Source organism: Saccopteryx bilineata, chromosome 7, assembly GCF_036850765.1.
Source record: "Saccopteryx bilineata isolate mSacBil1 chromosome 7, mSacBil1_pri_phased_curated, whole genome shotgun sequence".
Classification (NCBI taxonomy): Eukaryota; Metazoa; Chordata; class Mammalia; order Chiroptera; family Emballonuridae; genus Saccopteryx; species Saccopteryx bilineata.
The window spans coordinates 106,426,617-106,453,036 of NC_089496.1; the positions used below are offsets into that span (position 1 = coordinate 106,426,617).

The window sequence follows — 26,420 nt, forward strand, 5'->3', positions numbered from 1 at the left end:
CAGAGAACATCTGGGCTGTTTCCAGTTTGGGGCTATTACAAATAAAGCTGTAACGAACATTTGTATACAGGGTTCGTGTGTGTGTGTGTGTGTGTGTGTGTGTGTGTGTGTGTGTGAACATATGTTTTCATTTCTCTGAGATAAACCCCCAAGAGTACAATTGCTGGGTCATATGGTAGTTGCATGTTTAGTTTTATAAGGAACTGCCAAACTGTGTTTCTGGAATCACGGTACCGTTTTGCATTCCCACCAGTAGTGTATGAGGGACCCAGTCTCTCTGCCATCACTTTCTGCTGTCACTCTTTGATAGTGCCACTCTGGTATGTGTGCTGTGGTAGCTCATCGTGTGTGGTTTTGATTTGCATTTCCCTGCTAAGCGATGATGTTGAACATCTTTAACGAGCTTATTGCCATCTGTATATTCTCTTTGGTGAAATATCTGTTCATGCTTTTGCCCATATTCTAGCTGCTTTTTTTTTAAACTGTTGATTTTTTTTTTTCAGAGACAGAGAGTCAGAGAGAGGGATAGATAGGGACAGACAGACAGGAATAGAGATGAGAAGCATCAATCATCAGTTTTTCGTTGTGGCACTTTAGTTGTTCATTGTTTGCTTTCTCATATGTGTTTTGACCATGGGCCTTCAGCAGACTGAGTAACCCCTTGCTCAAGCTAGCAAGCTTGGGTCCAAGCTGGTGAGCTTTGCTCAAACCAGATGAGCCAGCGCCCAAGCTGGCGACCTTGGGGTCTCGAACCTGGGTCCTCTGCATCCCAGTCCAACGCTCTATCCACTGCGCCACTGCCTGGTCAGGCTTTAACTGTTGAATTTGGACAGTTCTTTGTTTAGGCTGGGTACTAATCCTTACTCACATTGGGGTCTGCTTGTCCTTTCATCCTGTTCACATGGTCTATCCACCGAACAAAGGTTTTGATGAGGTTCAGTTTATTGTCGTTTTATGGATGGTGCTTTCGGTTTCAAACCTGAGAATCCATTGGCTAGCTCTACATCCTGAAAACTGTATCATGGTTTTTTTTCTACAAATGTTCTAGTTTTACATTTTATATTTAAATCCACGATCCACTTTGAGCGAATTTCTTGTGTAAGGTGTGAGATTTAGGCTGCGGTTCCTCTCTTGTGTCTCTGTTTTGTCTTGTCTCTGAATGTCCATCTCTCAAGTACCAGGTGTTGAAAGTACTCTCCTTTCTCTGTTGAGCAACTTTTGCACCTTCATCAGAAAATCACTTGGTTATATTTGTGTGGGTCTGTTTCTGGGTTCTCTTAGATTTCATTGATCTATGTGTCTATCCATCTGCTGAAGCCGTGCAGCCTGATGACTGCTGCTATATAGGAAGTCTTGAAATCAAGTAAGAGTGATCCCTTCCACTATATTATTTTCCAAAATTGCTTTAGCTATTCTAGGACTGATGGCTGTCCATACTGATTTTAGGATAAGCCTCTTTATGTCTACAGAATTCTTTGCTGGGGTCTTGATAAGAATGATATTAAACTTATAGATCAATTTGGGGAGAATTGACATCTTTACTGTGTGTTCAGTCTTCTAGTCCATAAACATGTAGTCTCTCTCCATTTATTTAGGTCTTCTTTGACTTATGCCATCATTGCTTCATAATTTTCAGCACACAGATTCCGCATATGTTTTAAGTTTCTGCCTAAATGTTTTATTTTGTCTTCAGTGATTATAAATGGCATTTCATTTTTAATGTCGGATTCCCCATCTTCATTGTTGATTTTTGTATGTTGATCTTATATACTGTGACTTTGCTCAACTCACTTACTAGTTCTAAAAAGCTTTTTTCTCTTTAATAGATTCCTTGGGATTTTCTATGTAGACAATTATGGTATTTGCAAATAGGGAGAGTCTTATTTCTTCTTTTTAATTCTGAATGCCTTTAGTTTCTCTTTCTTGCCTAATTACAGTGACAAGGAATTCTAAAACTATGCTGAGAATAGTCAGAGTGGAGATCCTTAAAAGAAAGTTCCACTTTGTGTTTTAGAGTGGAGAAGGGCATAGCTATGGGTTGGACGTCTTCTGTGTGCAGACACAATACAGGGCACTGGACTTACATTCTGGCCTTTAGTCCTGCCCGTTCACAAACCAACCAGCTGCTGAATGTTCTCACTGCAAAGAACAGCCACTGCAGCAAAGAATTACCCACCCAGAATGCCCCAGGCGCTGAGGCTAAGGAGCCCAAGAGTAGAGGAATGTTTGTCTTCCCTGCCATGGAGAACTCCTAGGGGCAGGGGCTGAACTTCTCTAACCTAAGATGAGTTTCTGTCTGAATATAAAGTTTTAAGTAACTTACGTGCTTCTCTCCATTATCTTGACTAAACCACTCTGGCCAGAATTGAAGGCTGGCCTATTCAGGGTAGACTCAGAGGAATGGAATTGCTGCGTCAAGCGGAGGTCAGTATGTCTTGCTCTCTCTCTCTATCTCTATTTCTGCATCTGCATCTCTATCTACATCTGCAGCCAAAATGCTTTTCAGAAAGGTCATGTCATGGATGCTTCCCTCATCAGGGTACGAGGGCCATCTCACTACGTCCTTGTGAAGAATGAATATTTTAGTCTTTGCTGATTAGAAAAGTGCTGGGAGGTCGAAGAACTCTCCCCCGGCTCTGCCTATCCCCCCAGCCCCTGCTCCCACCCTTCACCTCCCTCCTTTTTCTCGGCCCTCCTGGAGCAGAGATGTTTTCCTGGCGCTCCAGGTTTTCACATCACCGACCTCTGTCAGACACAAGCCAGTGAGCACTAGCGGGTGGTCCTTTGGGTCCCAGGATCAGAGCAAGTGCTTTATTCACTTTTGTCCCACAAGTGAATAAAGCACTGTTGCATTTGGCTGAGGACTCAGGGTTGCCCCGTGGGCCTAGGGCTCCACTGCCTCCTGGATGTCTCTGTCTGGATGGCCCACGGTTACCCCGTCTTCCTCAAGATTGAATGCAGCTTCCCTCCCCGACCCTCTCCTCCCATGTCCCCCTCCTCTTGGGTACCATGATCCACCCTACCATCCAAGATGGAAATCTGAGAGTCATCTCTGATTCCACCCACCCACTCCTATTCTCTACATTAAATAAATCACCCTATGATTTAGTAATTAATAAAGTAATTAATGGCCTCGCCATTTAGTCTTCTAAATTTCTGTGTAATTAGAATTTTGTGTTTTTCTCTTAATTGGGAGAGAAATAAGCCCATCTCCAAAGACCACAAGCAGAGAAGGCTCATTTGACTTCTAGACTTGAGACATCCACAGAGGGGGTCCAACCTGCAATCGTGGCTAACTCGAGCCACCTAACTCGTGTCTAGGTTCAAAAGATGACCCTATAGATCTTGCCCTCACTGATGCCTTTGTGGTCAGAGGGCATCCTGACCGCCCCCCCCCAGCAGTGCCTTAGAGCTCAGGAGATGCCCTCACCACCCCCCAGCAGTGCCTTAGAGCTCAGGGGGTATCCTCACCGCCCCCCCAGCAGTGCCTTAGAGCTCAGGGGGTGTCCTCACCGCCCCCCAGCAGTGCCTTAGAGCTCAGGGGGCACCCTCACTGCCCCCCCAGCAGTGCCTTAGAGCTCAGGGGGTGTCCTTGCCACCCCCCAGCAGTGCCTTAGAGCTCAGGGGGCACCCTCACCACCCCCAGCAGTGCCTTAGAGTTCAGGGGGTGTCCTCACTGCCCCCCAGCCGTGCCTTAGAGCTCAGGGGGTGTCCTCACCGCCCCCCAGCAGTGCCTTAGAGCTCAGGGGGCACCCTCACTGCCCCCAGCAGTGCCTTAGAGCTCAGGGGGCACCCTCACTGCTCCCAGCAGTGCCTTAGAGCTCAGGGGGCACCTTCACCGCCCCCAGCAGTGCCTTAGAGCTCAGGGCGCCCTCACTGCCCCCCAGCAGTGCCTTAGAGCTCAGGGGGCACCCTCACTGCCCCCCAGCAGTGCCTTAGAGTTCAGGGGCACCCTCAGCCCTGCCAGCAGTGCCTTAGAGCTCAGGGGGCACCCTCACCGCCCCCCAGCAGTGCCTTAGAGCTCAGGGGATGTCCTCACCGCCCCCCAGCAGTGCCTTAGAGCTCAGGGGGCACCCTCACCGCCCCCCAGCAGTGCCTTAGAGCTCAAAGGGTGTCCTCACCACCCCCCAGCAGTGCCTTAGAGCTCAGGGGGTGTCCTCACAGCCCCCCAGCAGTGCCTTAGAGCTCAGGGACGCCCTCAGCCCTGCCAGCAGCTCCAGGTTTCCACGCTTCCTCCAGCTGACAGCCCAGCCTCCTGACCAGCCCCTACAAGGGGTCTGACTGGCTGGGTTGTCATGTGTCTCCTCTGGGACCAGTCACTGTGCCCCGGAATCTGGGCCGCGGAGTGAGCCAGGCTGAGTCTGTACCCACCCCTGCCAGGGAAAGGCGGGCCCAGGTTGATGACTGCCCATTCATATTGCTTGAAACACGTTCTCAAAAGACAAAAATATCATATACATTCGTTCGGTGGTTGTTCTCTAGCAGTTTTTCTCCCCTCCGTCCCCACTGACACAGCGCTAGCCCCTCACGCCTGGATCGTTGCCAGCTCTCCAATCTAGTTCTCTGCCTCTACACCCCCTGTCCCGTCCCGTCCATGCCCACAGTGACCTCTTGGAAGGGACAATGACTTCTGAAGGAACCTTCTGTTCCTGGACTCAGGACCAGGCACTGGGCAACGGACGAGGGACAGGCCTGCCCAATCCTGGCCCCGTCCTTCTTCATACCCCCTCTGGCTGCAGGTTCCTCCCCTTCTGGGGTCTCAGGTCCCCGGTAACGTGGGCAGGGTGGGAGCTCACCGACCAGGTTGGGCCAGGGGAACAGAAAATGCCAAGACCGTCGCTCTGGTCCTGTGGGGATATCGTTCCCTGTGCCAGTCCTAACCGTGAGACCCCTTTACTTTCAGCAACAGGACCTCGGCTCACACAACGTCGTCCTGTGGCCTCCGAACCCTGCGCCTCCGCAGGTACCGCCGGGGAAGTGTGCTCTGCATGGTGTGCTCTGCTTAATGTGCTTGTCGGCTCCCTCCCTGACACTTAGGGGGCGCTGTTCCATCTTCTCCTCTGCTCATTGCCTCCTCTGAGCCTCCTTAAATCAGCTATAAAACACAATTGAATCTGCCATACTGGTTTAGGTTTTCACAAATAATATTTTGGTGTGCCTACCTAAGATCCGGCTCAGTCGCTTTGTTGTGACATGATGAACAAGTCTTCTGTTCTCAACATAACGCAGTAACTAACCCATCCAAACGCTTCTGCTAGGATTTCCTTTGTCCGGGAGTGAGGCTGTGGAGGGGGTGGTGGCCCCAGCTGGGCCAGTGGGCAAACTGATGTGTCCTAAAAGTGACTGAGTTCCCGGCCCTGGCCAGTTGGCTCAGTGGTAGAGCGTCGGCCTGGCATGCAGGAGTCCTGGATTCGATTCCCGGCCAGGGCACACAGGAGAAGCGCCCATCTGCTTCTCCACCCCTCCCCCTCTCCTTCCTCTCTCTCTCTTCCCCTCCGTACCCGAAGCTCCATTGGAGCAAAGTTGCCCGGGCACTGAGGATGGCTCTGTGGCCTCTGCCTCAGGTGCTAGAATGGCTCTGGTTGCAACAGAGCAACGCCCCAGATGGGCAGAGCATCGCCCCCTGGTGGGCGTGCCGGGTGGATCCCGGTCGGGCACATGCAGGACTCTGTCTGACTGCCTCCCCGTTTCTAACTTCAAAAAGAAAAAAAAAAGACTGAGTTCCCGGTCAGTCGGCAGGGTCATTATGCAGTGATGCAGCTGGCCAATTCCCACGGTTGAGCTCTGCCCCAGGTATTTGCTGTCCACTGGGGTGGGGTGGGGCAACCTAATAGCTCTGCATCCATTTCGTGGTAGAGAGGATGTCGAGGTTGGGGTGCACTGATGGGTGAGGACCCCTGTCCTGAAATCCCATCACACCCAACAGGGCAGAGCGTTAATCACCCAGGGGACGTGTTCCCCACTTTAGAAAAGATCTACTTCATCTCCCGGGGGTGGTGCTCTTGTGTCTCTGCATGTCCCACCAAGTAGACGTGCTGCAGGCTGCAAGATGACCATTTGTGTAGAGCCCGGGGCGCCCGTTTTTATGTGTGATTTCATCCAATTCTTGTCATACTCCCGGGAGGTAGACAGGCCCAGGCTCGTCACTCTTTGTTTTCTGGACAAGACACAGGCTGGGCAGGCTAATCACCCGTGTCACTGGGGTGAGCAGAGAGGCGAGCAGGAGGACCCTGGCCTCCAGAGGGTCTCCGAAATGTCCGGGCCAGTGGTTTTGTCTAGCTGGGGACTTCCCACAGCTCTCTGCAGCAGATGCCAAGATCTCGGGCACAAACTTGCATGTCCTGGGCTGGATGCAGTTTTGTATTACCTCTGTGAACAGTTACGGAGCCCTGGGTGGGTGGCAGGCGCTGGTTTCAGTGCTGTGGACCCAGAGTGGAACCAAACCAACTAGGTCCCTGCCTGGTGAAACTTACATCCAGTGGGGAGTCAGAAAGCAAGCAAGTGACCGCACACACTACAAATAAATAAAACTGCAGTGAAAGCTGGTCATTTACCAGGCACTGTTCTAGCCTGTGAGATCCAGCAGTGAAGAATTGAGCCGTAATCTGAGCCCGCCTGCAGCTTCCTGCCCTTGGGGGGAAACAAGACAGTGAGCTAGCAGGCAAATAAACGCAGGATGACATTTCCAACGGTAACTGGGGACTGTTTTCTCTTTTACTGTAATAACCATAATGTAAAATTTACTTATCCTAACCATTTTGAAGGGTACAATGGCCTTAAGCACGTTCACATTATTGTACAACCATCATCACCATCATCTTCAGAACTGTTCTCATCATCCCTAACTGAAACCCAGTACCCATTAAACATGAACTCCCCATTCTCTGTTCTTCCCAGCCCCTGGCAACCACTGCTCTACTTTCTGACTCTATGAATTTGATGACTGTAGGTTCCTCATAGAAGTGGAAGCATGCAGTGTTTGCCCTTTTGTGTCTGGCTTATTTCACTTAGCTTAACGTCCTCAAGGTTCATCCATGGTGCAGCAGGTATCAGATTCTCTCCCTCCTTAAGGCTGAATAATATTTCATTGTATATTCCACATATCATTTACTTATTCGTTGATGGTCACTTGGATTGCCTCCATCTTTTAGATACTGTAAAGAATGAGGCGGTGACATGGGTGTGCCAATATCTGTTTGAGTACCTGGTTTCCATTCTTTTGGCTATATCTCTAGAACTGGAATTGTGGATTGTATGTTAATTCTATGTTTAATATTTTTATAAATTGCCAGACCATCTTCCACAGGGCTGCACCATTTTACATTCCCAGCAGCAGTGCACAGGGGTCTAATTTCTCCATATCTTTGCCAACTCCTGTTAGTGGTGTTACTTCTTTATGTAACAGCCCTCCTGAAGGATGTGAAGCGTTATCTCATTGTGGGTTTTGTGAAGTTTTTTGTATTTTTTTTGAAATTAGAAGCAGAGAGGCAGTCAGACAGACTCCCGCATGAGTCCAACCAAGATCCACCCAGCATGCCCACCAGGGGGCAATGCTCTGCCCATCTGGGTTGTTGATCTGTTGTGGACAGAGCCATTCTAGTGCCTGAGGCAGAGGCCACAGATCCATTCCCAGCGCCCGGGCCTACTTTGCTCCAATGGAGCCTTGGCTGCAGGAGGGGAAGAGAGAGACAGAGAGGAAGGAGAGGGGGAAGGGTGGAGAAGCAGATGGGCGCTTCTCTTGTGTGCTCTGGCTGGGAATCAAACCTGGGACTTCCACACTCCGGGCCAACACTCTACTGCTGAGCCAACCGGCCAGGGCCATCATTGTGGTTTTGATTTTTGCATTTCCCTAATGATTAGTGATGTTGAGCATCTTTTCATGTGTTTCTTGGCCATGTATATAGCTTTGAAGAAATGTTTATTCAAGCCCTTTGCCCATTTTTAAATGGAGTTGTTTGTTTTTTGTTGTGGTTGAGTTGCGGAAGTTTTTTTATATATTCTGGATATCAATCCCTTATCGGCGGATATTTGATTTGCAAATATTTTTCTCTCATTTCATGGGTTGCCTTTTCTTTCATTGGATAGTGTCCTTTGGATGCACAACAGTTTGAATTTTGATGAAATCCAACTTACCTGTGTTTTCCTTTGTTGCTTGTGCTTTTGGTGTTATAGCTAAGAAATCATTCTAAGTCCAACATCATGAAACTTTTCTATCAGGCACTATTTTTATTGAGATGAAAGGCATATAAGATAATCCTAATCATTTTAAAGTGTATAGTTTAGTGGCTTTAGTACATTTACAACATTGTACAACCACTCCCTCTGTCTAGTTCTGAAATATTTTCATCCCCCCTAAAGGAAGCCTCCTACGCACCAGGCAGACACTCTCCATTCCCCCCAAGTCCCAGGCTCTGGAAACCACTAACCAGCTTTTCATCTCTATGGATTTACTGATTCCAAGGATTTCACAGAAATCAAATTATACAATATGGGACCTTTTGTGTCTGTCTTCCTTCACTTAACACAATGTTGTAGCGTGTATACTTACTTCCTTTTTATGGCTGAATAGTATTTCATGTATAGACACATCACAGTTTGTTTATCCATCCATCTGCTAATGGGCTTTTGGGTTGCCTCCACATTTTGGGTATTGTGAAAAATGCTGCTGTCCACATTGGTATATAAGTATCTGTTCACATCTCTACTTTTAATTCTTTGGGGCATATACCTAGAAGTAGAATTGCTGGATCATATGGTAATTTTTTTTTTTTTTTTTTTTTTTTTTTTTTTACAGAGACAGAGTCAGAGAAAGGGATAGATAGGGACAGACAGACAGGAACAGAGAGAGAGATGAGAAGCATCAATCATCAGCTTTTCGTTGCGACACCTTAGTTGTTCATTGATTGCTTTCTCATATGTGCCTTGACCGTGGGCCTTCAGCAAACCGAGTAACCCCTTGCTCAAGCTAGCGAGTTTGGGTCCAAGCTGGTGAGCTTTGCTCAAACCAGCTGAACCCATGCTCAAGCTGGTGACCTCAGGGTCTCGAACCTGGGTCCTCTGCATCCCAGTCCAACACTCTATCCACTGTGCCACCACTTGGTCAGGCTCATATGATAATTCTATGTTTAAGTTATATATATCTATGAACATTAAAAAAACTGTTTAAAAGCAATTCCATTGTCCTTGTCTGACCTGTGGTGGCACAGTGGATAAAGCGTTGACTTGGAACATTGAGGTTGCTGGTTCGAAACCCTGGGCTTGCCTGATTAAGGCACATATGAGAGCTGTTGCTTTCTGCTCCCCTCCCCCTTCTTTCTCTCTCTCCTTCTCTTTCTCTATCTCTCTCTGTCTCTCTATCTCCTCTCTCTAAAATGAATAAATAAAATCTAAAAAAAAAAAAAGGCAATTTTATTGTCCGGATATTTCTGTATTTAGAGTCCAGGAAAAAAACCCAAAGTTTTCAACTAAAGAAAACTGAAGTCAATGCTATAAAGCAAGAAGACAGGTGCAAAGACACCTAGCCTGGCCCTGGGTGTCAGGGAAGGGTCTCCCAGGGAGCTGCTATTTGAGCTCAGAGCCTAAGGATGAGAGAAAACGGGGATCAGGAGGATGGTGAGCAAGTCACTGTACACTCCCCTCACCTCCCCCCACCCCAGGCCTCCTGGGGCAGGTGTTCTTGAGCCTGGAGGCAGCCTGGGCCTAGGGTTCATTTCTGAAGGCGACCTCAGCGCAGTGGCCTTGGGTTGTGGAATTCACTGAAACCTAGGGCGGAGAGAGCCAGGAAGGCGGGAGAACTGGTGCTGCGTGGGCCGTCCCGAGGATCTAGGTCAGCAGCGAGACCGAGCCCGTTTCTGCAGGCTGTGACTAGCCGTGGCTCCGCACCGTGTGATCTTATTTCTCTGGATAGGTAAACAGCCCGTACGTATGCGCATGTGTTGTTGAAATGCTTGGGGCCCCAGGTTTAACTTAGGGGCAGTGTGTCTAGTTTTTGAGGAACCCAAGGAACCCAACTTGATGATGGCCTAAGACTAAGCACTGCAAAACCCAGCGTCTTCTAATGTTGTCCTGGTGGCAGGCAGGTGGGCATTTGGGGTGATTTCACTGCATTTAATGAGAATGAAATCGAGGGAAGAGACAATGAAACAGGACAAACTCAATGTTTGCAACAGTGGAGAGCTCCTTTATTGTGAAGTCTGAGTGCCCGGCCCAGGGCGTTGGTGCTCATTTCCACTGGCACGAGTATGAAAGCTTGTGGACAGCATGGCTCCGGTTTCGGCCAGACACACCTTCTGAAGAATCTGATGAACTGCTTTGGCTCTTAGCTGAGACAGCCATTGGGGGCTCTTAGTGAGTTTTGAATCAGTTTCTTCTTTGGAGGAGTAATTACTAGCATATAGGAATGTCCGCTCTGGTCTAGCTTCTGATGTATTATTTTATATATTTAACCTTGAAAGCATCCCTGTAGCGATGGTCCTCATTTTCCAGAGGTGGTGCTGGAGGCAAAGGCTTATACGCTAAATCAGTGGCAGAGCTCAGCTTTAACCCCACACACAGCTTCCTGCACCCGACTTCTTGAATCCAGCCTCGTGATGTTCTAGCATGAAGATGAGTGGATGTAGGACTAGAGGGCAAAAAAAAAAATAATAAGGTTTAGGTCTGCATTGCAAGTATAATTGAGTGGAAATCACAGGACATTCTAGGCCAACCCCTACTCTTTGAATGAAGAAACCTTCTTCTCTACAGTATTTGCGATTTTTTACCTCATTGACTCCGTGTCCCTGTCACCCACTGAGGCGGGCAGGCTGGGGATTGTGGTCCTCATTAGATGGAGAAACAGCCTCCAGGAGGTGAAGTGTTTGGGTTTTCTGAACTGGCTCAGTTCTATTATTTTTCTCCATCTTTTTTTTTTTTTTTTTTTATACAGAGACAGAGAGAGAGTCAGAGAGAGGGATAGACAGGGGCAGACAGACAGGAACAGAGAGATGAGAAGCATCAATCATTAGTTTTTTTGGTTGTTTTTTTTTTGTATTTTTCTGAAGCTGGAAACGGGGAGAGACAGTCAGACTCCCGCATGCGCCCGACCGGGATCCACCCGGCACGCCCACCAGGGGGCGATGCGACGCCCCTCTGGGGCATCGCTCTGCCGCGACCAGAGCCACTCTAGCGCCTGGGGCAGAGGCCAAGGAGCCATCCCCAGCGCCCGGGCCATCTTTGCTCCAATGGAGCCTTGGCTGCGGGAGGGGAAGAGAGAGACAGAGAGGAAGGAGTGGGGGGGTGGAGAAGCAAATGGGCGCTTCTCCTGTGTGCCCTGGCAAGGAATCAAACCCGGGTCCCCCGCACGCCAGGCCGACGCTCTACCGCTGAGCCAACCGGCCAGGGCCTCAATCATTAGTTTTTTGTTGCGCATTGCGACACCTTAGTTGTTCATTGATTGGTTTCTCATATGTGCCTTGACCATGGACCTTCAGCAGACCGAGTAACCCCTTGCTTGAGCCAGTGACCTTGGGTCCAAGCTGGTGAATTTTTGCTCAAACCAGATGAGCCTGCGCTCAAGCTAGCGACCTCGGGGACTCGAACCTGGGTCCTCCACATCCCAGTCCGACGCTCTATCCACTGCGCCACCGCCTGGTCAGGCATATATTTTTTCTCCATCTTTTAAGGGGGCAGTGGGGACCCAACCCCCATCTCTCTCTCTCTGACTCCAAAGCTTGTTCATTTTTCTACCCTATCACGTCAGAAAACATTCCCTTTGGGGAAGCCTAAAATTCCTCCTCCTTCCTGGCCCAACCAAGCACCTGCCAGGGGACCCTTAAGGCTGGAGTGTCCTTGGTTGCCCCCGGGGGTGAGGTGCTCAAATCCTTCTCTTTTGCCGTGGCAGGTAAGAAATGTTTGGGACAACCTTGCCGAAAGCTGGGCGCCCGCACCGAGCCTGGGTGCCTCCTCCATATTTGGTGGCCTGGCAGTTGCTCCTGAAACCCGATTCCTAATGCCACAGGGCTGACCTTCGGTCCACTTCCCAGAATCCACCTGCAGTCCTGAGAAAGCCATTCGGGAGTGGGCGAGTTGGCGAGACGCTCTGGTCGTGATCTCACCATGTTAACGGAGGCTCTTGGTTGGCACGACCAGTGAGCCCGGGCTAGAGGCCTGGCATGTACTTAAGAGGTAAGGTCAGGGAATTTTTAAAAAGATGCTGAAACACTTCAGCTCTCCGGGAAGTTGTATTTTTCGGGCAGAAAGTTGCTGTGACGGTTGGAGGATGGCTTTAAAATAGACGCGGGGCTCAGAGTGTCCCAGAGCCAAAGGAAGGCCGTTTGTTTATCTCTAGCAATGGCAGCAAAGGGAAGATTTGAAGAAGCGACTTGACAAGTCAGCTCGTCAGGTAGAGGGTTGTTGCCAAGTCTTTTCCCAGCCTGCTATTTGGGAGTGTGAGGGGAAACTTGAGAAATGCACGCTCTTTTGCAGCGATGTGTGTTGACACAACAGACCCCCGGGATCCTCTTAGCAACAGGGCTTAGTACTGTTGCTAGGATGGGGAAACAGGGTTGGGGGGGACCACAAAGACACTAGGGAGTGTGGCCGGAGCCAGGGCCCTGAGGGCTGAGGGTGCTCCTCCCGACCTGCAGAAGGGGCTACCCGATGAAAGGGGAGTCATCTATTTATCCTACATTCGACAAATATTTATGAAGCGCCTCTCTGTGCCAGGTGCTATTCTGGGCATGGACTCTGGGCTCCTGCACCACGTTATTCATAAACGTCCAGTTGTTTTAGTTACTTGGAGCGTGGCAGGAAGATGGCAGGGACCACAGGCAGTTATTTCCACTGTCTGGTGAGGCGGCATAAGGTAACGGTCACGAGACACAGGCTCCAGACCCAAACTGTCCAGGTCCAAGTTCTGGCTTCGGCCACTTCCAAGCTGTGTGACCTTGGGCAAGCGGCTTAAACTCCCTGTGCTAAGTGACCTTGTCTGTGAAAGAGGTTTGTTGTAAGGATTGAATGCATTTCAACATAGAAAGCACTGAAGAGTACTTGGCTCAAAGACATTGTTTATAGTCGTAAGTTAGCTATTCTTGTTACAGCAGAGAAAGTGCTGTGTAAGTGTTGGGTGTTATTATTATTGCGGAAAGAGCACTGGACTTCAAGTCAGAAGAACTAGCCAAGCCACTTCACCCTCTGTTTCTCATCTGGAAAATGGAAAACATTATTTGACCGCCTGTTAACTTGCAGTGACTTTGTGCTGACCTTTGAAAAGTGCTATCTATATGGCATTCCTATGAATAATATGATGGCTTTCCTTGAACTCATCCAGCTGTGTTTGTGTTGGAGGGAGCTGGTATTCCTGAAGATTAGTTTTCTATTAGGCGGAGGGGCGGGGCTGAAAGAGTGAAAGGGAGACAGGACTCCCTTTTTTCTTTCCCAAAGACGAATCTGAGCCCGCGTCACCTTGCCTTTGACTGAGGAGGTTTGGCAGGTGGTTCCTTATCCCTTCTTTATTCAGAGCAAAGATCTGTCTCCTATTCCATCTGTTGTATGCATCCGTCTGGGCTGTCAGATGTGTCAATGTCTTTTCAGAATTACTTTAAAGGGAGTTTGATCATGGAATGAAGGGCAGGAGATTTTTCTGTGAAATTATTTGCAGAATGATTCACTGCAGATAATGTGGTGATGGAAAGGGAAGCCTGCCTGCAGTACGTTAGGGGGTGAGGCCTGCCTGACAGTCAGGAAGGAGGAACTGGATTACGATTTTTGTTTTTTTCTTTTCTCTTTCTTTTTTTTTAGAGAGAGACAGGAAGGGAGAGAGAAGGAGGGGAGAAAGATGAGAAACATCAACTCGTAGTTGCTTCATTTTACTTGTTCATTGATTGCTTCTTATACATGCCTTGACTGGGGGGCTCAAGCCGAGCCAGTGACCCCTTGCTTAAGCCAGTGACATTGGGCTCAAGCCAGCGACCTTGGCTTCAAGTTAGCGACCTTTGGGCTCAAGCTACAGACCTTTGGGCTCAAGCCAGGGACCTTGGGATGATGTCAATGGTCCCACATTCAAGCCAGCAACCCAGTGCTCAAGCTAGCAAGTTCGTGCTGAGGCCAACAATATCTCACGCAAGTCAGCGGCCTCAGCGGCCCAGGCGATGCTCTATCTACTGTACCACCACCAGTCAGGCTGGGTTACGACTTTAAAAATTCATGACCCTGACATGAAAATGTCACTCACTTTGTACTGTGATCCTTTTTTTTTTTTTTTAAAGATTTTATTTATCCATTTTTACTGGAGAAAGAAAGAAAGAGAGAGAGAAAAGAGATAGAAAGAACGGGGGAGGAGCAGGAAGCATCAACTCCCATATGTGCCTTGACCAGGCAAGCCCAGGGTTTTGAACTGGCAACCTCAGCATTTCAGGTCGACACTTTATCCACTGCGCCACCACAGGTCAGGCCTTGTACTGTGGTTCTTGAGTTATTATAGTGAACATGTTAAATCATGCATCTAAGGGAGTAATATTTTATAAAGAACCTTCAGCAAAAGAGTTAAGAACACTTTAGAGTTTAAATTAATGGTGATTTTAAGTTTGTGCCATCTTGATAATGTTCCCCAGGGATAACTGTCATCCTGGGTTCTCAGATCAGGAGACTGAGGCCCAAGGACATGGAGGCACTGTCATTGTAGGTAGGTCTGCAGTCCTTAGGTGAGGAATCAGTCCCAGCATCTCTGCCTCCTTTAACACCTTCCCGTTGAAGGGATAGAACAGAGATGCCTTTTCCTGGCTCTGGAGTCAGAGAGAAATGGGTCCATCCCAACTCCACTGCTATGTGATCTTGGCCAAATACTCAACCTCTCAAAGTCTCAGCTCTGAACAGGGACACAAATAGCATCTTCTTCATAGGATTGTTGTGAAGACACAATGACACAGGTAATGGAGAGTTACTGGCACAGTGCCTGGCACTTAGTAAGTGCTCAGTAAACAGAAGCTATTATTATTGTTCTGTCATTGTTACCTCCCCCCCAATTCGGTTCTAGCAAAAGTGAATGGAGATTATCTAATTGTAGTGTCATGTTAGCACTGGAATGTATGAACCCCGGGAGTTGTAGCATCGTGTAATTTTACCTTGGGGCACAACTGAGTGAGTGTAAGCAGCCAACCATTCAGAGAAATGTACCAGATGGGGATACATCTCATTTGGGCTTTTCTCTACCTGCTGGCTCTGCTCTCTTTTCCTGCAACGGCTCAAAACAGGCTGTCAGTAACTCTGCATTTGTATTCTACACAAGCCACCATCCAATTCTCCACCCTCTTGTTCCTAGGAAGTTCTGGAGGACCTGGCTTGATCTGAGTCTTATGCACACCTGATGGGCAAGGGTGTAGGGTCTCATGATTGGCATTTCCATGAGAACCTCAGGAACAGAGGGTATGGGTGAAAGAATTCTGTAGAATAGGTAGATCCAGTCCCCCTAAAGGGGTGTGTGTTGTTTTGAGGAGTGGGAATTCAGGGGCCAGTGCCGCCATCAAGGAGGACAAGATAAAAGATGACCACTGCGCCTGACCAGGTGGTGGCGCAGTGGATAGAGCATCAGACTAGGATGCAGAGGGCCCAGGTTCGAGACCCCAAGGTCGCCAGCTTGAGTGTGGGCTCATCTGGTTTGGGCAGAGCTCACCAGCTTGAGCCCAAGGTCGCTGGCTCGAGCAAGGGGTCACTTGGTCTGCTGTAGCCCCCCCCCCCCCAGCCAAGGCACATTGAGAAAGTAATCAATGAACAACTAAGGTGTCGCAAGGAGAAATTGTTGCTTCTCATCCCTTTCCCTTCCTGCTGCCTGTCTGTCTCTGTCCCTCTCTCTGACTCTCTCTGTCTCTGTCCCTCTCTCTGACTCTCCCTGTCTCTGTCCCTCTCTCTGACTCTCCCTGTCTCTGTCCTTCTCTCTGACTCTCCCTGTCTCTGTCCCTCTCTCTGACTCTCTCTGTCTCTGTCCCTCTCTCTGACTCTCTCTGTCTCTGTCCCTCTCTCTGACTCTCCCTGTCTCTGTCCCTCTCTCTGACTCTCCCTGTCTCTGTCCTTCTCTCTGACTCTCCCTGTCTCTGTCCCTCTCTCTGACTCTCTCTGTCTCTGTCCCTCTCTCTGACTCTCTCTGTCTCTGTCCCTCTCTCTGACTCTCTCTGTCTCTGCCACACACACACACACACACACACATACACACACACACACAAAGATGACCACTGCTTGGGGTTCATAAAGGCCCTTTCCTCATTTCTGATTTTTTCAATCATGCTTAAATGAGCATCATTTAAATTCAGTTTTTTAAACATCTCATCTCTCTCTGTGCTGTGATTTGAAGTTTGGACTGTGCTTTGTTGTTGTTTTTTTTTGGGTTTTTTTTTGTATTTCTCTGAAGCTAGAAATGGGGAGAGACAGTCAGACAGACTCCTGCATGTGCCCGACTGACTGGGATCCACTGGCACGCCCACCAGGGGGCAACGCTCTGCCCACCAGGGGGTGATGCTCTGCCCCTCCGGGGCATCGCTCTGTCGCAACCAGAGCCACTCTAGCGCCTGGGGCAGAGGCCAAGGAGCCATCCCCAGCGCCCAGGCCATCTTTGCTCCAATGGAGCCTCGACTGCGGGAGAGGAAGAGAGAGACAGAGAGGAAGGAGAGGGGGAGGGGAGGAGAAGCAGATGGGCGCTTCTCCTGTGTGCCCTGGCCGAGAATCGAACCCAGGACTTCTGCACGCCAGGCCGACGCTCTACCACTGAGCCAACCAGCCAGGGCCTGTGCTTTGTATTTTTTGCATCTTGGTTTTAAAACTCAACTGAACAGCAGGCAAGCTTGTTGCGGGAGTTTAAAAAAAAAGCTCCCAAATCTCAGAATAGTGAAAACATCAAATGGGTGGTCATACGTTTCCAAGGGCCCCTAATTGGCTTTTAAAGGGCCCATTTGGCTTTTAAAAAGGTTTCCAGCTGAATCTTGGTGTGCAAAACCGTGGCTGGGGTGGGAGGGGGGAGAAAATGTGTTTTCACCTAGGCAGTGAAGCGAACAAATTGGATACTTTAAGATCTTAGACTTAAAATCCCCACTTTCTCCAAGGAGCAGAGGGCTCCTCAAAGTGTAGCAGATGTCCCCAGTCTTGGTTTCTTACTAACCCAGTCATCCTACTCACCTGGACTCACTTGTGTAAGTGTGTTTCTTCTCCATCAGACGAGAGCAGGGGTCACGCTCGCTCTGCTCACCATCCGCCCTCTAAGAGTAGCGCCGTGCCGGCCCGTGGTAGGTGCTCAGTGGATGATAAGGCCAGTGAACCGCCCAGCCCTTAAATGTCGCGGTCAGAGGCCCAGTGGTAAATGTTTTTGTGTTTTCAGAGATTCCTGTTTGATTTCATTTCTTGCTTCTCTTTCTTCTCTCTCAGAAGACTTCATCAGCTCAGAGTCCAGGATCCCTGCAGCCAGCGGGGAACAGTCAGAATATAAAAAGGAAGGCGGAGGAGAAGCCCGGGAACACTGACTGTGGAGACCGGCCCAGGTAGGAGCCCGGTTCTGAGGGCAGACGCAGCCCACGGCCTGGCCCGCTCACTGCCTGCCCAGCGTTTGCTCTGAAAAATGTACCCTAAAACCCATGCACATACCTCAGTGGTTCATAGACCTCCAGTGATAGCCTAGACCTGCCTGATTGGAAAATTAATGTTTTTCGGCCCAAAGATGAAATTAGTAATTATAGGCTTCCATTCAGCAACAATCCAGGTTGTTTTATGTTCATTGTCAGAACTTAAAATAAAACAGATGAGGCTACCAAGGAACGTATGTAGGGATATCTAATCTGTGGCTAAGTTGGGGTCCATTATGGGGGAGAAGAAATTTTCCTCTACCCTTGTTAGTTCTTCTGACTGGTCTAATAATTAAATCAATATGAGACAGATTAACGAGAGAACATAACCAAGTTTAATTTCACACATACATATAAGAGCCCCACAAACATGAGGGGTTCAAAGGCAGTCAGGGAAAATGAGGTACGAATGGCATCCTAAGATAAGGAGCAAGGGAAGAGCCCCAGGGCCCCAGAGGGGAGGAAGGTCATTTGTGGGATGATAAAAAAGAGCAGATGTTCAGTAATTATATATTGACCCTGCCATGTAGATAGGGCATACAAAGTTATCTCTGATAATAACTCTTATTATGGGCAAAGCCCTTAATTTAAATTCTTCCCGGTTGTTCAGCAGGGTGAGGGGGTCAGAAGTTTCTCTTGAGCCCACCGGGTCTCGACTGCCTTTATCTCAAAGTAATCTTCATGCCAACGTGGCTCATCTTGGGGAGACCAGTTCTGAGCCCTTTCACTGTGGGCACCAGAGGGTGAGACACACTCACAGAACGATTACTAAAGTGTCAGTCCTGGGGAGGCTGGGAGGCTGAATTCCAGAAATCAACACAACTGCACTGTCGCAGTGCATTGTGGCCAGTGCAGGTGTGGCCCACTGCTCGGGGGCTCCTCCTTGGCCCACAGTCAGGTCCTGGTTTCCCTGCCGTGGCTATTGGGAAGAAGTCCAATAGACTCCCTCGTGCTGTGTGCAGCACCCACAGTTTTGGGAGGTCTTCACAGCAGAAGGCCAGCAAACATAAACCTTCAGACCCCAGAAAGGACACGAGCCAAGGACACTAGAGGCAATGAATGATTGCCAGTGGGTTGAGTGCATGATCTGATTAGGAAACCTCTCCTGAACTATGGAAGCCCAGCTTCAAGGACACTATAATTACAGGTCTTAAAGGAATGAATAAATAGGAGCTCCAAGGAACAAAAATGCAAAATTGAATGCCAGGTCTCCCCTCCCCTTCATATAGATACCAAACAGGGAAACTTGGGTCGTGAATGCTTTGCAATAGCTTTGAACCTTAAGAGTTTAAGCACCAATTGTTTCTTTGGCTTTAAACTGTGGACAATCATGGGGAGTGAGTGAGAGTGACCCCTGGTGGCAGGAATTTTTGCAGAGGAGGAACCTTGAACCTCTTGGCATGAACAGTGGGTTTCTTTAGGGCAGAATTACAGAATACGCCTTGGACAGCGCCTTTGATCTCTGTTCCACTTTCACAGAACTTTTATCAGGGTAACCAGACAAAGGTTTTAATATTTGGTTCTAAGGAGGCCAGATGACTGGTCTGAATTGGCTCGAGGGTGATCATGAAACGAATGGATAAATTCGTCTTTTCTGGAATTCTGCACAAGGGAAGTCACTGCTGGCCATCTTGGTGAGGCTGGGAAATTATCTGGGCCTATGTCACAGCTGGACTGAAAAGCCTAACAGCCTAACAGACTCAGAGGTCTTTTGTTTCTTGTTCCTCAGCTTTAGTCAATTACCATTTTTCTCCTTGAAGAGGAAGTGACCCTCGCTGGCATGAAAATTGAGCATAAAAGAGGTGCCTTCTGAGAGCAAGCCCAGAGAAGCAACTTCCTGTTTGCAATTAAAAACAATTCCCTTGCATAAGTGTAAGATGTCTATTGTGCAGGGCCTGGGCTCACTAACTCAGAAACAATCAAGAGGTGGCCGTGCAGGGTTCTGAGTTTTGGAGGGAGTCAGGACGTGTACAGGAGGAGAGGATGTGTGCGGCCCCTGGGTGCTGTTTCAGCAGGCGTACCCCCTGGGGTCTGCAACGATGATCAGCATAACTTTTAACGTTCATTTTGCAGACGAGCATCGGATATTGTGCCAGATGCTCTATTTGGGCAAAATAAAAACCTTTTCATTGACTCAGTTCGTTTCCGATTCAGAATCCCTACTCAGTCAGGCTGGTGGGAATGCCCACGTTAGCTATCCTTGTGACCCGCCTCTACCGACCTGGTGTATGGAGGCCCTCACCGTCTCCTCCTCACCCCGTTACCACGGAGATGCCCACTGCTCCCAGCCGCACTGTCCCTCGGGCCCTGTGACTGTGCTGCTTGATGCCATATTGTGCATGTGGGACCCTTTGGTGAGGCTGGGAGCCCCGTGGTCATTCCCTTAGGCCAGGGGTAGTCAACCTTTTAATCCCTACCGCCCACTTTTGTATCTCTGTTAGTAGTAAAATTTTCTAACCGCCCACCGGTTCCACAGTAATGGTGATTTATAAAGTAGGGAAGTCACTTTACTTTATAAAATTTATAAAGCAGAGTTACAGCAAGTTAAAGCATATAATAATAATTACTTACCAAGTACTTTAGGTCGGATTTTCGCTAAGTTTGGCAGAATAAATCTTTATAAAACAACTTATATAGTCAAATCTATCTTTTTATTTATACTTTGGTTGCTCCGCTAACCGCCCACCATGAAAACTGGAACGCCCCCTAGTGGGCGGTAAGGACACTGCCTTAGGCCCTCTGTGCTCACCCCGCCTCACCTCCTGCGAGCTCGGGGACTCGATCAGACGTCGACCCCTTCCTTTCCCTGCTCTTTCTTCATTGTGCTCAAGTGCATTTGCCTTTTCTCTTCGCCTCATCTGACAACCGGCAATTCCTTTCCAGAGGATATATTTATTGTAGGTTTGTACCAAAGATAAGAGGAGCCGCCAACCTCGGACTGTTTCTGTTTTCTACTTGTAAGGACTCCAGAGAGAAAGCGCAGGAAGGCCTGCAGTGGCTCCTGCTGGAGCTGGAGGCAAGGAGAGAATATAGGGGGGAAAGGCACACGTCAATATTGCCAACGACAGGCCCTCCGCGCAGGCGTGATACCCCTCTACAGATGGGAAAACTGAGGCTTGGAGCACTGTGTTCTCTGTGCCTTAGTGGTGGAGAGTCCACGGTTCCCCCTGCAGGCTCCTCCTTCCTCTGAACTGTTCAAGAACTTGGTATATCCCCAAAGGGGTAAATTCTAGCTCTGATAGGGAGTCCCATCAGTTCAACTGCCTTGCCTTCTACTTGCCACGTGGTGTCGCTGTTGTATCTTAGCCCTGCACTGGCCAAACCCCTGCAGGGGCTGGGCTGCATCTTCCGGACTGCCCCAGCCTTCAAAGGATGACCCCGACCTCCCATGATGATGCTAAGGTCAGGCTGCACGTCTTACTGCTGAGCAATGTCCACCCCAGAGCACAGCAGCCCTGGATACCCGCATTCAGACGGGTTCCAGGTCCACTGCCCACTGTTCATGGAGACTCCCTTTCTCTCCTGGGTTACCAACAAGCAGGGATGGGCAGCCTTTTCCTCTTAAACCCTAAAAACACAATGGATCTCATCTTGCAAACTTTCCCCAGATAATGGTGCTGTTAGATTGCCCCGGAAGAAATTAGGTAAAAAATGGTTGGAGAGTAGACAATCGTGTGTTTTGACATTGTGCTTGCTCATTTGTCCAAGGTAAGCCACGAGTGATTCTCAGAGACGATGGGCTTTTCTGGCGAATTTCTGGCACCTCTGTCACTGAAGAAGGGGTGAAAACTCAACAGCCTAGATTAGCTCCCATCTGTGGTTCTGCAAGAGAAGAGGCATCAGAATCCTGTCAGGCTTGCGGGGCCTCCCCTCCCGAGATTCTGAGTCGGTAGGTCTGGGGCGAGGCCTGAGAACGAGCATTTCTAACCAGGTGCCATGAGTGCTGCTGATCCAGGGACCAGGCTGAGAACTGCTACATTATGTCCTACAGCTGCGGGAGGGACAGGCTCAGTGACATTGGTGGTCAGCAGAAGAAGGCTTCTGCGTGGGCTGGATACTGGACAAGGAGATCCTCTGGGTGGGTGTGGGGGGACTTGGACCCAATGGGGACGGCCGCAGAGGCCAGTCCTGGTACGGGCAGGCTCTCTGAGCCGGAACTCTGCGGCTGAGCCGGAAACGAGCCTGGACCACAGCGGGGGATGTGCACCGCAGACAGAAGTGCAGAAGGGAGCCAGACAGAGGAGGACTTGGAGGTCAGGTGGGAGGTTGAGATGTATCCCGCTGATAACTGGAAGCAGGGAAGCATTTTGTGGTTGGTCAGTTTGTATTTAAACAAGGGTTTAAGCAAGCAAGGGAAGTGTTCAAAAAACTAATTTCGGGGCTCCAATTGGTGCACTGAGGGGGGAGACTGGAAGGGTAGCAGGGATGGTGGCTGGGGGACAAGCCCCGGTAGGACCCACAGAAGTGGGTGAGTTTCGATCATTTCTCCAAGTTATTCTCAGGCTGGTATGTAGTATTCTTATGTTTGTGACTTCAAAACTCCATGAGGAGCAGGGGAAGGGCTTGGGGTTGGGCTGAAAGGTAGCAAATGAAACCAGGCAGAGCGGTGTTTCCATTCTCCCCAAATCATAAGATTTACCTGGAGGTTAGCTATCTATACACATTCCCAGGCCCCAGGCCAGTCCTGAACAGAACCGCTGGGAGTGGAGCGTGGAATCTGTGCGCTCCCTCAGCAGTGGGCTCCTTCTCGATTCCTCTGAGCAGGGGAGTTTGTTGAAATCCTGACCTATTGCCAGGTCTACCTGATCATCGGTTAAAATACCCCGTTTCCCGACCCCCACCCTTGAAGAGAAGGACCCAGTAGCGTTGGGGTGAGACCAAAAATCTGTTTTTAAATGAAAAGCCTGTGTGGTTCTTATGATGAAGTTTGGAGAAGGCTGACCTGGGGTTACTATCAGTCCAGTGGTGATAGCTAACTTTTCCTTTTTTTTTTTTTTTTTTTTTTTTTTGCATTTCTGTGAACTTTAAATTTAAGACTCAGAATTTGGGGATAATTAACAAACACCAAAGCCTTTTGCCTGCCTTCTCTCTTCTATTTTTTTGTTTCAACAAATAGCTATCGGGCATCCATTTTGGCCCTGATGCCGTGCTGTGTGCGGGGTACACAGCCTACAGCAGGGGCCCAGGGGTCTCTGCTCCAGGGGACAAGTAGGTTGCAAGGAGGAAGTCAGACTCAGAACAAGGAAACAAAGGGAGGGACACTTTCAGGTCATATCAGGGCTCCAAAAGACACCAAACGGGCGCTGTGATAGACAACAGAAAAGGGAGTGGCTAGTTTAGGATGGATTAGTGGTTCTCAAAGAAAGGTTTTCAGTTGATCGGCCAGCTCAGCATCTCCTGGGTGCTTATTAGAAATGCAGAGTCTCGGGCCCCGGCACAGACTCGCTGAATCAGGAACTCGGAGCGGGTCCCAACCATCTGTGCTTTATTTAACAAGCCTTCCCGGTGATTCTGATACCCCTGGATGACACGGCCAGGGAAGGAGGTGATCTGTGACCTGAGTTTAGAATGATAGTTAGGAGGTAGGTATGAGAAGATCCAGGCTGGGGACAGGCAGGCAGAGGGCCTGAGGTGAGGCAAGCATGCATTCGGTGTTAGAGAAACAGGAGACTGGGGAAGGGGGGGGGGGGGACTTGCAGTCCCCGCAGAGAAATCTGGATTTAGGTGGCATGAACCGACGTGTATTTTAATGGCACCTCTCTGCTTGCTGTCTGGAGAATGCCAGGGGGAAGACTTCAGGCCAAGGGGTCCGAGGAGGGGCCCCTGCAGGCCCTGGGCAGGCTGTAGTGGTGCCTTGAACCGGCAGGCTTTCTCAGCCGCTGGGGAGGACCCTGGCCCATTGAGAATGTGGGGACGAAGTTAGCAACAGTGAAGATGGAGAAACATGCATAGGCTGGAATATTTGGGATATTTTGGAGCTTGAGATGCCAGGACTTGCTGATGACTTGAATTTAGAAGGAGGGAGAGAGGAGTCAAGGAAGATTCCTGGAGTTTTGCCTTGAGCGATTACTGAGTAGATGGGACCATTAGCTGAGATGTGGAAAACTGGCCGAACGAGGTATATTTGTGAGTTCCATGGTCACAAATGCAGTGTCCAGGTTGAAATCCGACTGGAACCAGTTGAATCCGGCAAGACAGAGCACTGGCTGTCACAAGCCCAGCCTCAGGCCGCGGGACACTTAAGCTCAGCCATTGTCTTTGAGAGAAAAGCGTGGGATCCTTCATGTTTCAGGTTCAGCTCATTTTCTGTTTGTTATACACCCAGCACCTGAAACACCCGACCATACCTCATCTTTTTGGGGGATAAGGGGCAGGTTTCTTAGCTCAGTTAACAAACATGGACCCACAGCCCACCAGAGGCCAAGGTCTGGGCCCGAGGCCAGAGGTACGGAGACGAGCAGGACGCGTTGATCCCGTTGTGAAGAGAGGCAGATAAACAAACCATCCTAGGAGAAGCTGAACACTGTAGCTGTGGACAGCCTCTGTGGGCACGCAAGGCGGGGGAGGAGCTGCTTTGCTGAGGGAAGAAGCAGCTTCCAAACTGAGCAGGAGTCGGGTTGTGGAGACAGCGCCAGGCAGAGGGAACAGCTGTAGTTATTACGGATCTACAGGAACTAGAATTTAGGAAGGACTAGACTTACTAGCCTCTCAGGGCGTTTCAAAACGTCTTTAAATTTGGGAAATAGGTGAGGGAGCATATATATTTAGCTCAACTTGTTGGCCTTTTAAAAAATATGAATTTAGAACGAACAAACAAACTCATGGTGTTTGAGTAGCAGCAGATGAGGGAGAGAAGGAAGAAAGATGATTTGGAAAAAGTGGAATAGTGGGCTTGCCTCCCCCAGTCATTTGTGGACTAAATCTACCTAGTGTTGGGCACTCTGGGCACTGGACCCAGGGGCTAAACCAGCACCTTACCCAGCAGCTCGGTGTAGATGGACATAGATGACGGAGGGGATGTGTGAGAAAACCCAGGATTAGAGAGGTTAAGGAACCTGCCCCAGGTCACACAGACTAGAACCCAGCGTGGGCTAAGGCCACCCAAAGTCCAGGATGCAGCCGCCTTGCTGACCTCGCACAAAGTGTCTGAACATATTCGTGTTGTGGGCTCATGCTTAGAAACAAACCCCATCTGTCCTTAAAATCTAATTTTCTTTCAAACAAGGTCAGTTCTCAGACCCAGGAAAGAAAAAAGAAAAGAAGAATCAGAAAGATGTAACATGCTTCATGAGCAGCACTGGGCCAGCTCTCGGTGACCGAGCCCGGCGTGTCCTAAGCTGTAGCATGCTGTTCCTTCCAAACTGACCTTCGTGGGGATTCGGATCTAAGCACACGTTCCTGTCCTGTCCTGTCCTGCCGGGGCAGGGTGTGTCCAGCAGGGCCGGGTGCAGCCGCCGCCCCCTGGCCTGCTTCTGACTCACTGTCCCTGGCAGGAAGTAAACACTCAGAGGCGGGGAGAAGGCGGGGAGAAGGCGGGGAGAGGAGGCGGCAGGGCCCTGACTTTTGACCCTGGCTGGAGAAGAAGGTCAAGCGCTGAATCAGGTGTGTGTCCGCCTTCGGGGCATCTGGTTTCAACAGCACACTGATGAAAAGGAGAAGAGTACTTTTCCATTCTGAGATAATGTTCGTTTATCGTAACAACTTGGAAAACAGAAAGGTGGAAAGCAGAGGGGGGAGAAATCACCCTTCGTCCCACTGTTTACAATGTCTCTTAAAAAATTCAGTATTTTCCTAAGACATTTCTCTTTGCACTAATTCTTTACTGATTATGAGTAGCTGGGTGTGTCCATACATGTAGATTTATATATCTTTACATAGAAAACATATTTAAGTAAAATATACTACATATTATGTTATAGCATATGTAAAAATATATATTTGATAATAAACGATGTTTTAGTGCAGTTTCAGGTTTACAGAGAAATTGAGCAGTAGAGAGAATTCCATATACCCCTTCCTCCTCCGTGTATAGTTCTCTGTATTATTAACGTATTGCACTAGTGTAGTACTTTTGTTATGATCAGTGAACCAGGCTGGGTCCATTCTTGTCAAGTGAACTCTGTAGTTTAAGGTTCACGCTTTGCGGTGTACATCCTGGGTCTGACAAGCGCAGGGTACCCCGGGTCCCCTGTTACAGTATCACACCGGACGGTTGCCCTGCCTTAATCTCCTGCACTACACCTGTTCATCCCTCTCTCCCACCCCTTCTAACCCTTGGCAATGCTGATCTTTTTACTGTCTCCATGGTTTCCTTTTTTGTTTTATCATCTGTTTTCATTGGTATAAAGTGCATCCTGTTGGAGTACGAGTCTGAGAGCTTGATGGACATGAACTCTTGCGTGCACCTGTGTGATCACACCCAGAGCCGGAGAATTTCCGTTCCCCCAGAGCCTTCTCTCCTGTCCCTTTCCAAGACCAACAGCTGCTATGACTTCTACCCACACTGATGGGTTTTGCCAGTTCTTGAACTCCACATAAATGGAATTAAACAGTATATATACTTGTTTCTTTTAGACACTGGTAGTTGTTGATTTTTAAAATTATTTTTGTTGTGATTAAAAAAAAAACTGCATAGCATAACATTGACCATCTTTACTAGCTCTTAGTACGGCTCAGTAGTGCTAGGTATATTCACATTGTTGCAATAAACTATAGAAACCAATGTTTCTATAGTTTTTTAGGGTGGAAGCTGAGATCATTGATTTGAGACCCTTTTTTTAATATGGATGTTGTAGTTTATTAAAAGCCACTCCAAGTCCTGCATCTGACACATTTTCATAC

At 48.9% G+C, this 26,420-nt stretch overlaps 1 protein-coding gene across 23 annotated transcripts in view; it reads left to right on the forward strand.

The window, feature by feature from the left end:
• The window catches only part of TACC2 (transforming acidic coiled-coil containing protein 2), a 203,378-nt gene that overhangs the window by 20,441 nt on the left and 156,517 nt on the right, over window positions 1-26,420 (forward strand). For 17 of the 23 annotated variants that reach the window (XM_066239459.1, XM_066239458.1, XM_066239472.1 and 14 more), the window contains 2 exons: window positions 4,904-4,963; window positions 17,386-17,498. In XM_066239459.1, coding sequence (XP_066095556.1) covers window positions 4,904-4,963; window positions 17,386-17,498 — 173 coding nt within the window. Of the gene's footprint in view, window positions 1-4,903; window positions 4,964-17,385; window positions 17,499-25,101; window positions 25,182-26,420 lie in introns of those variants that run through there. The other 6 variants (XM_066239467.1, XM_066239465.1, XM_066239466.1 and 3 more) reach the window with 3 other exon arrangements.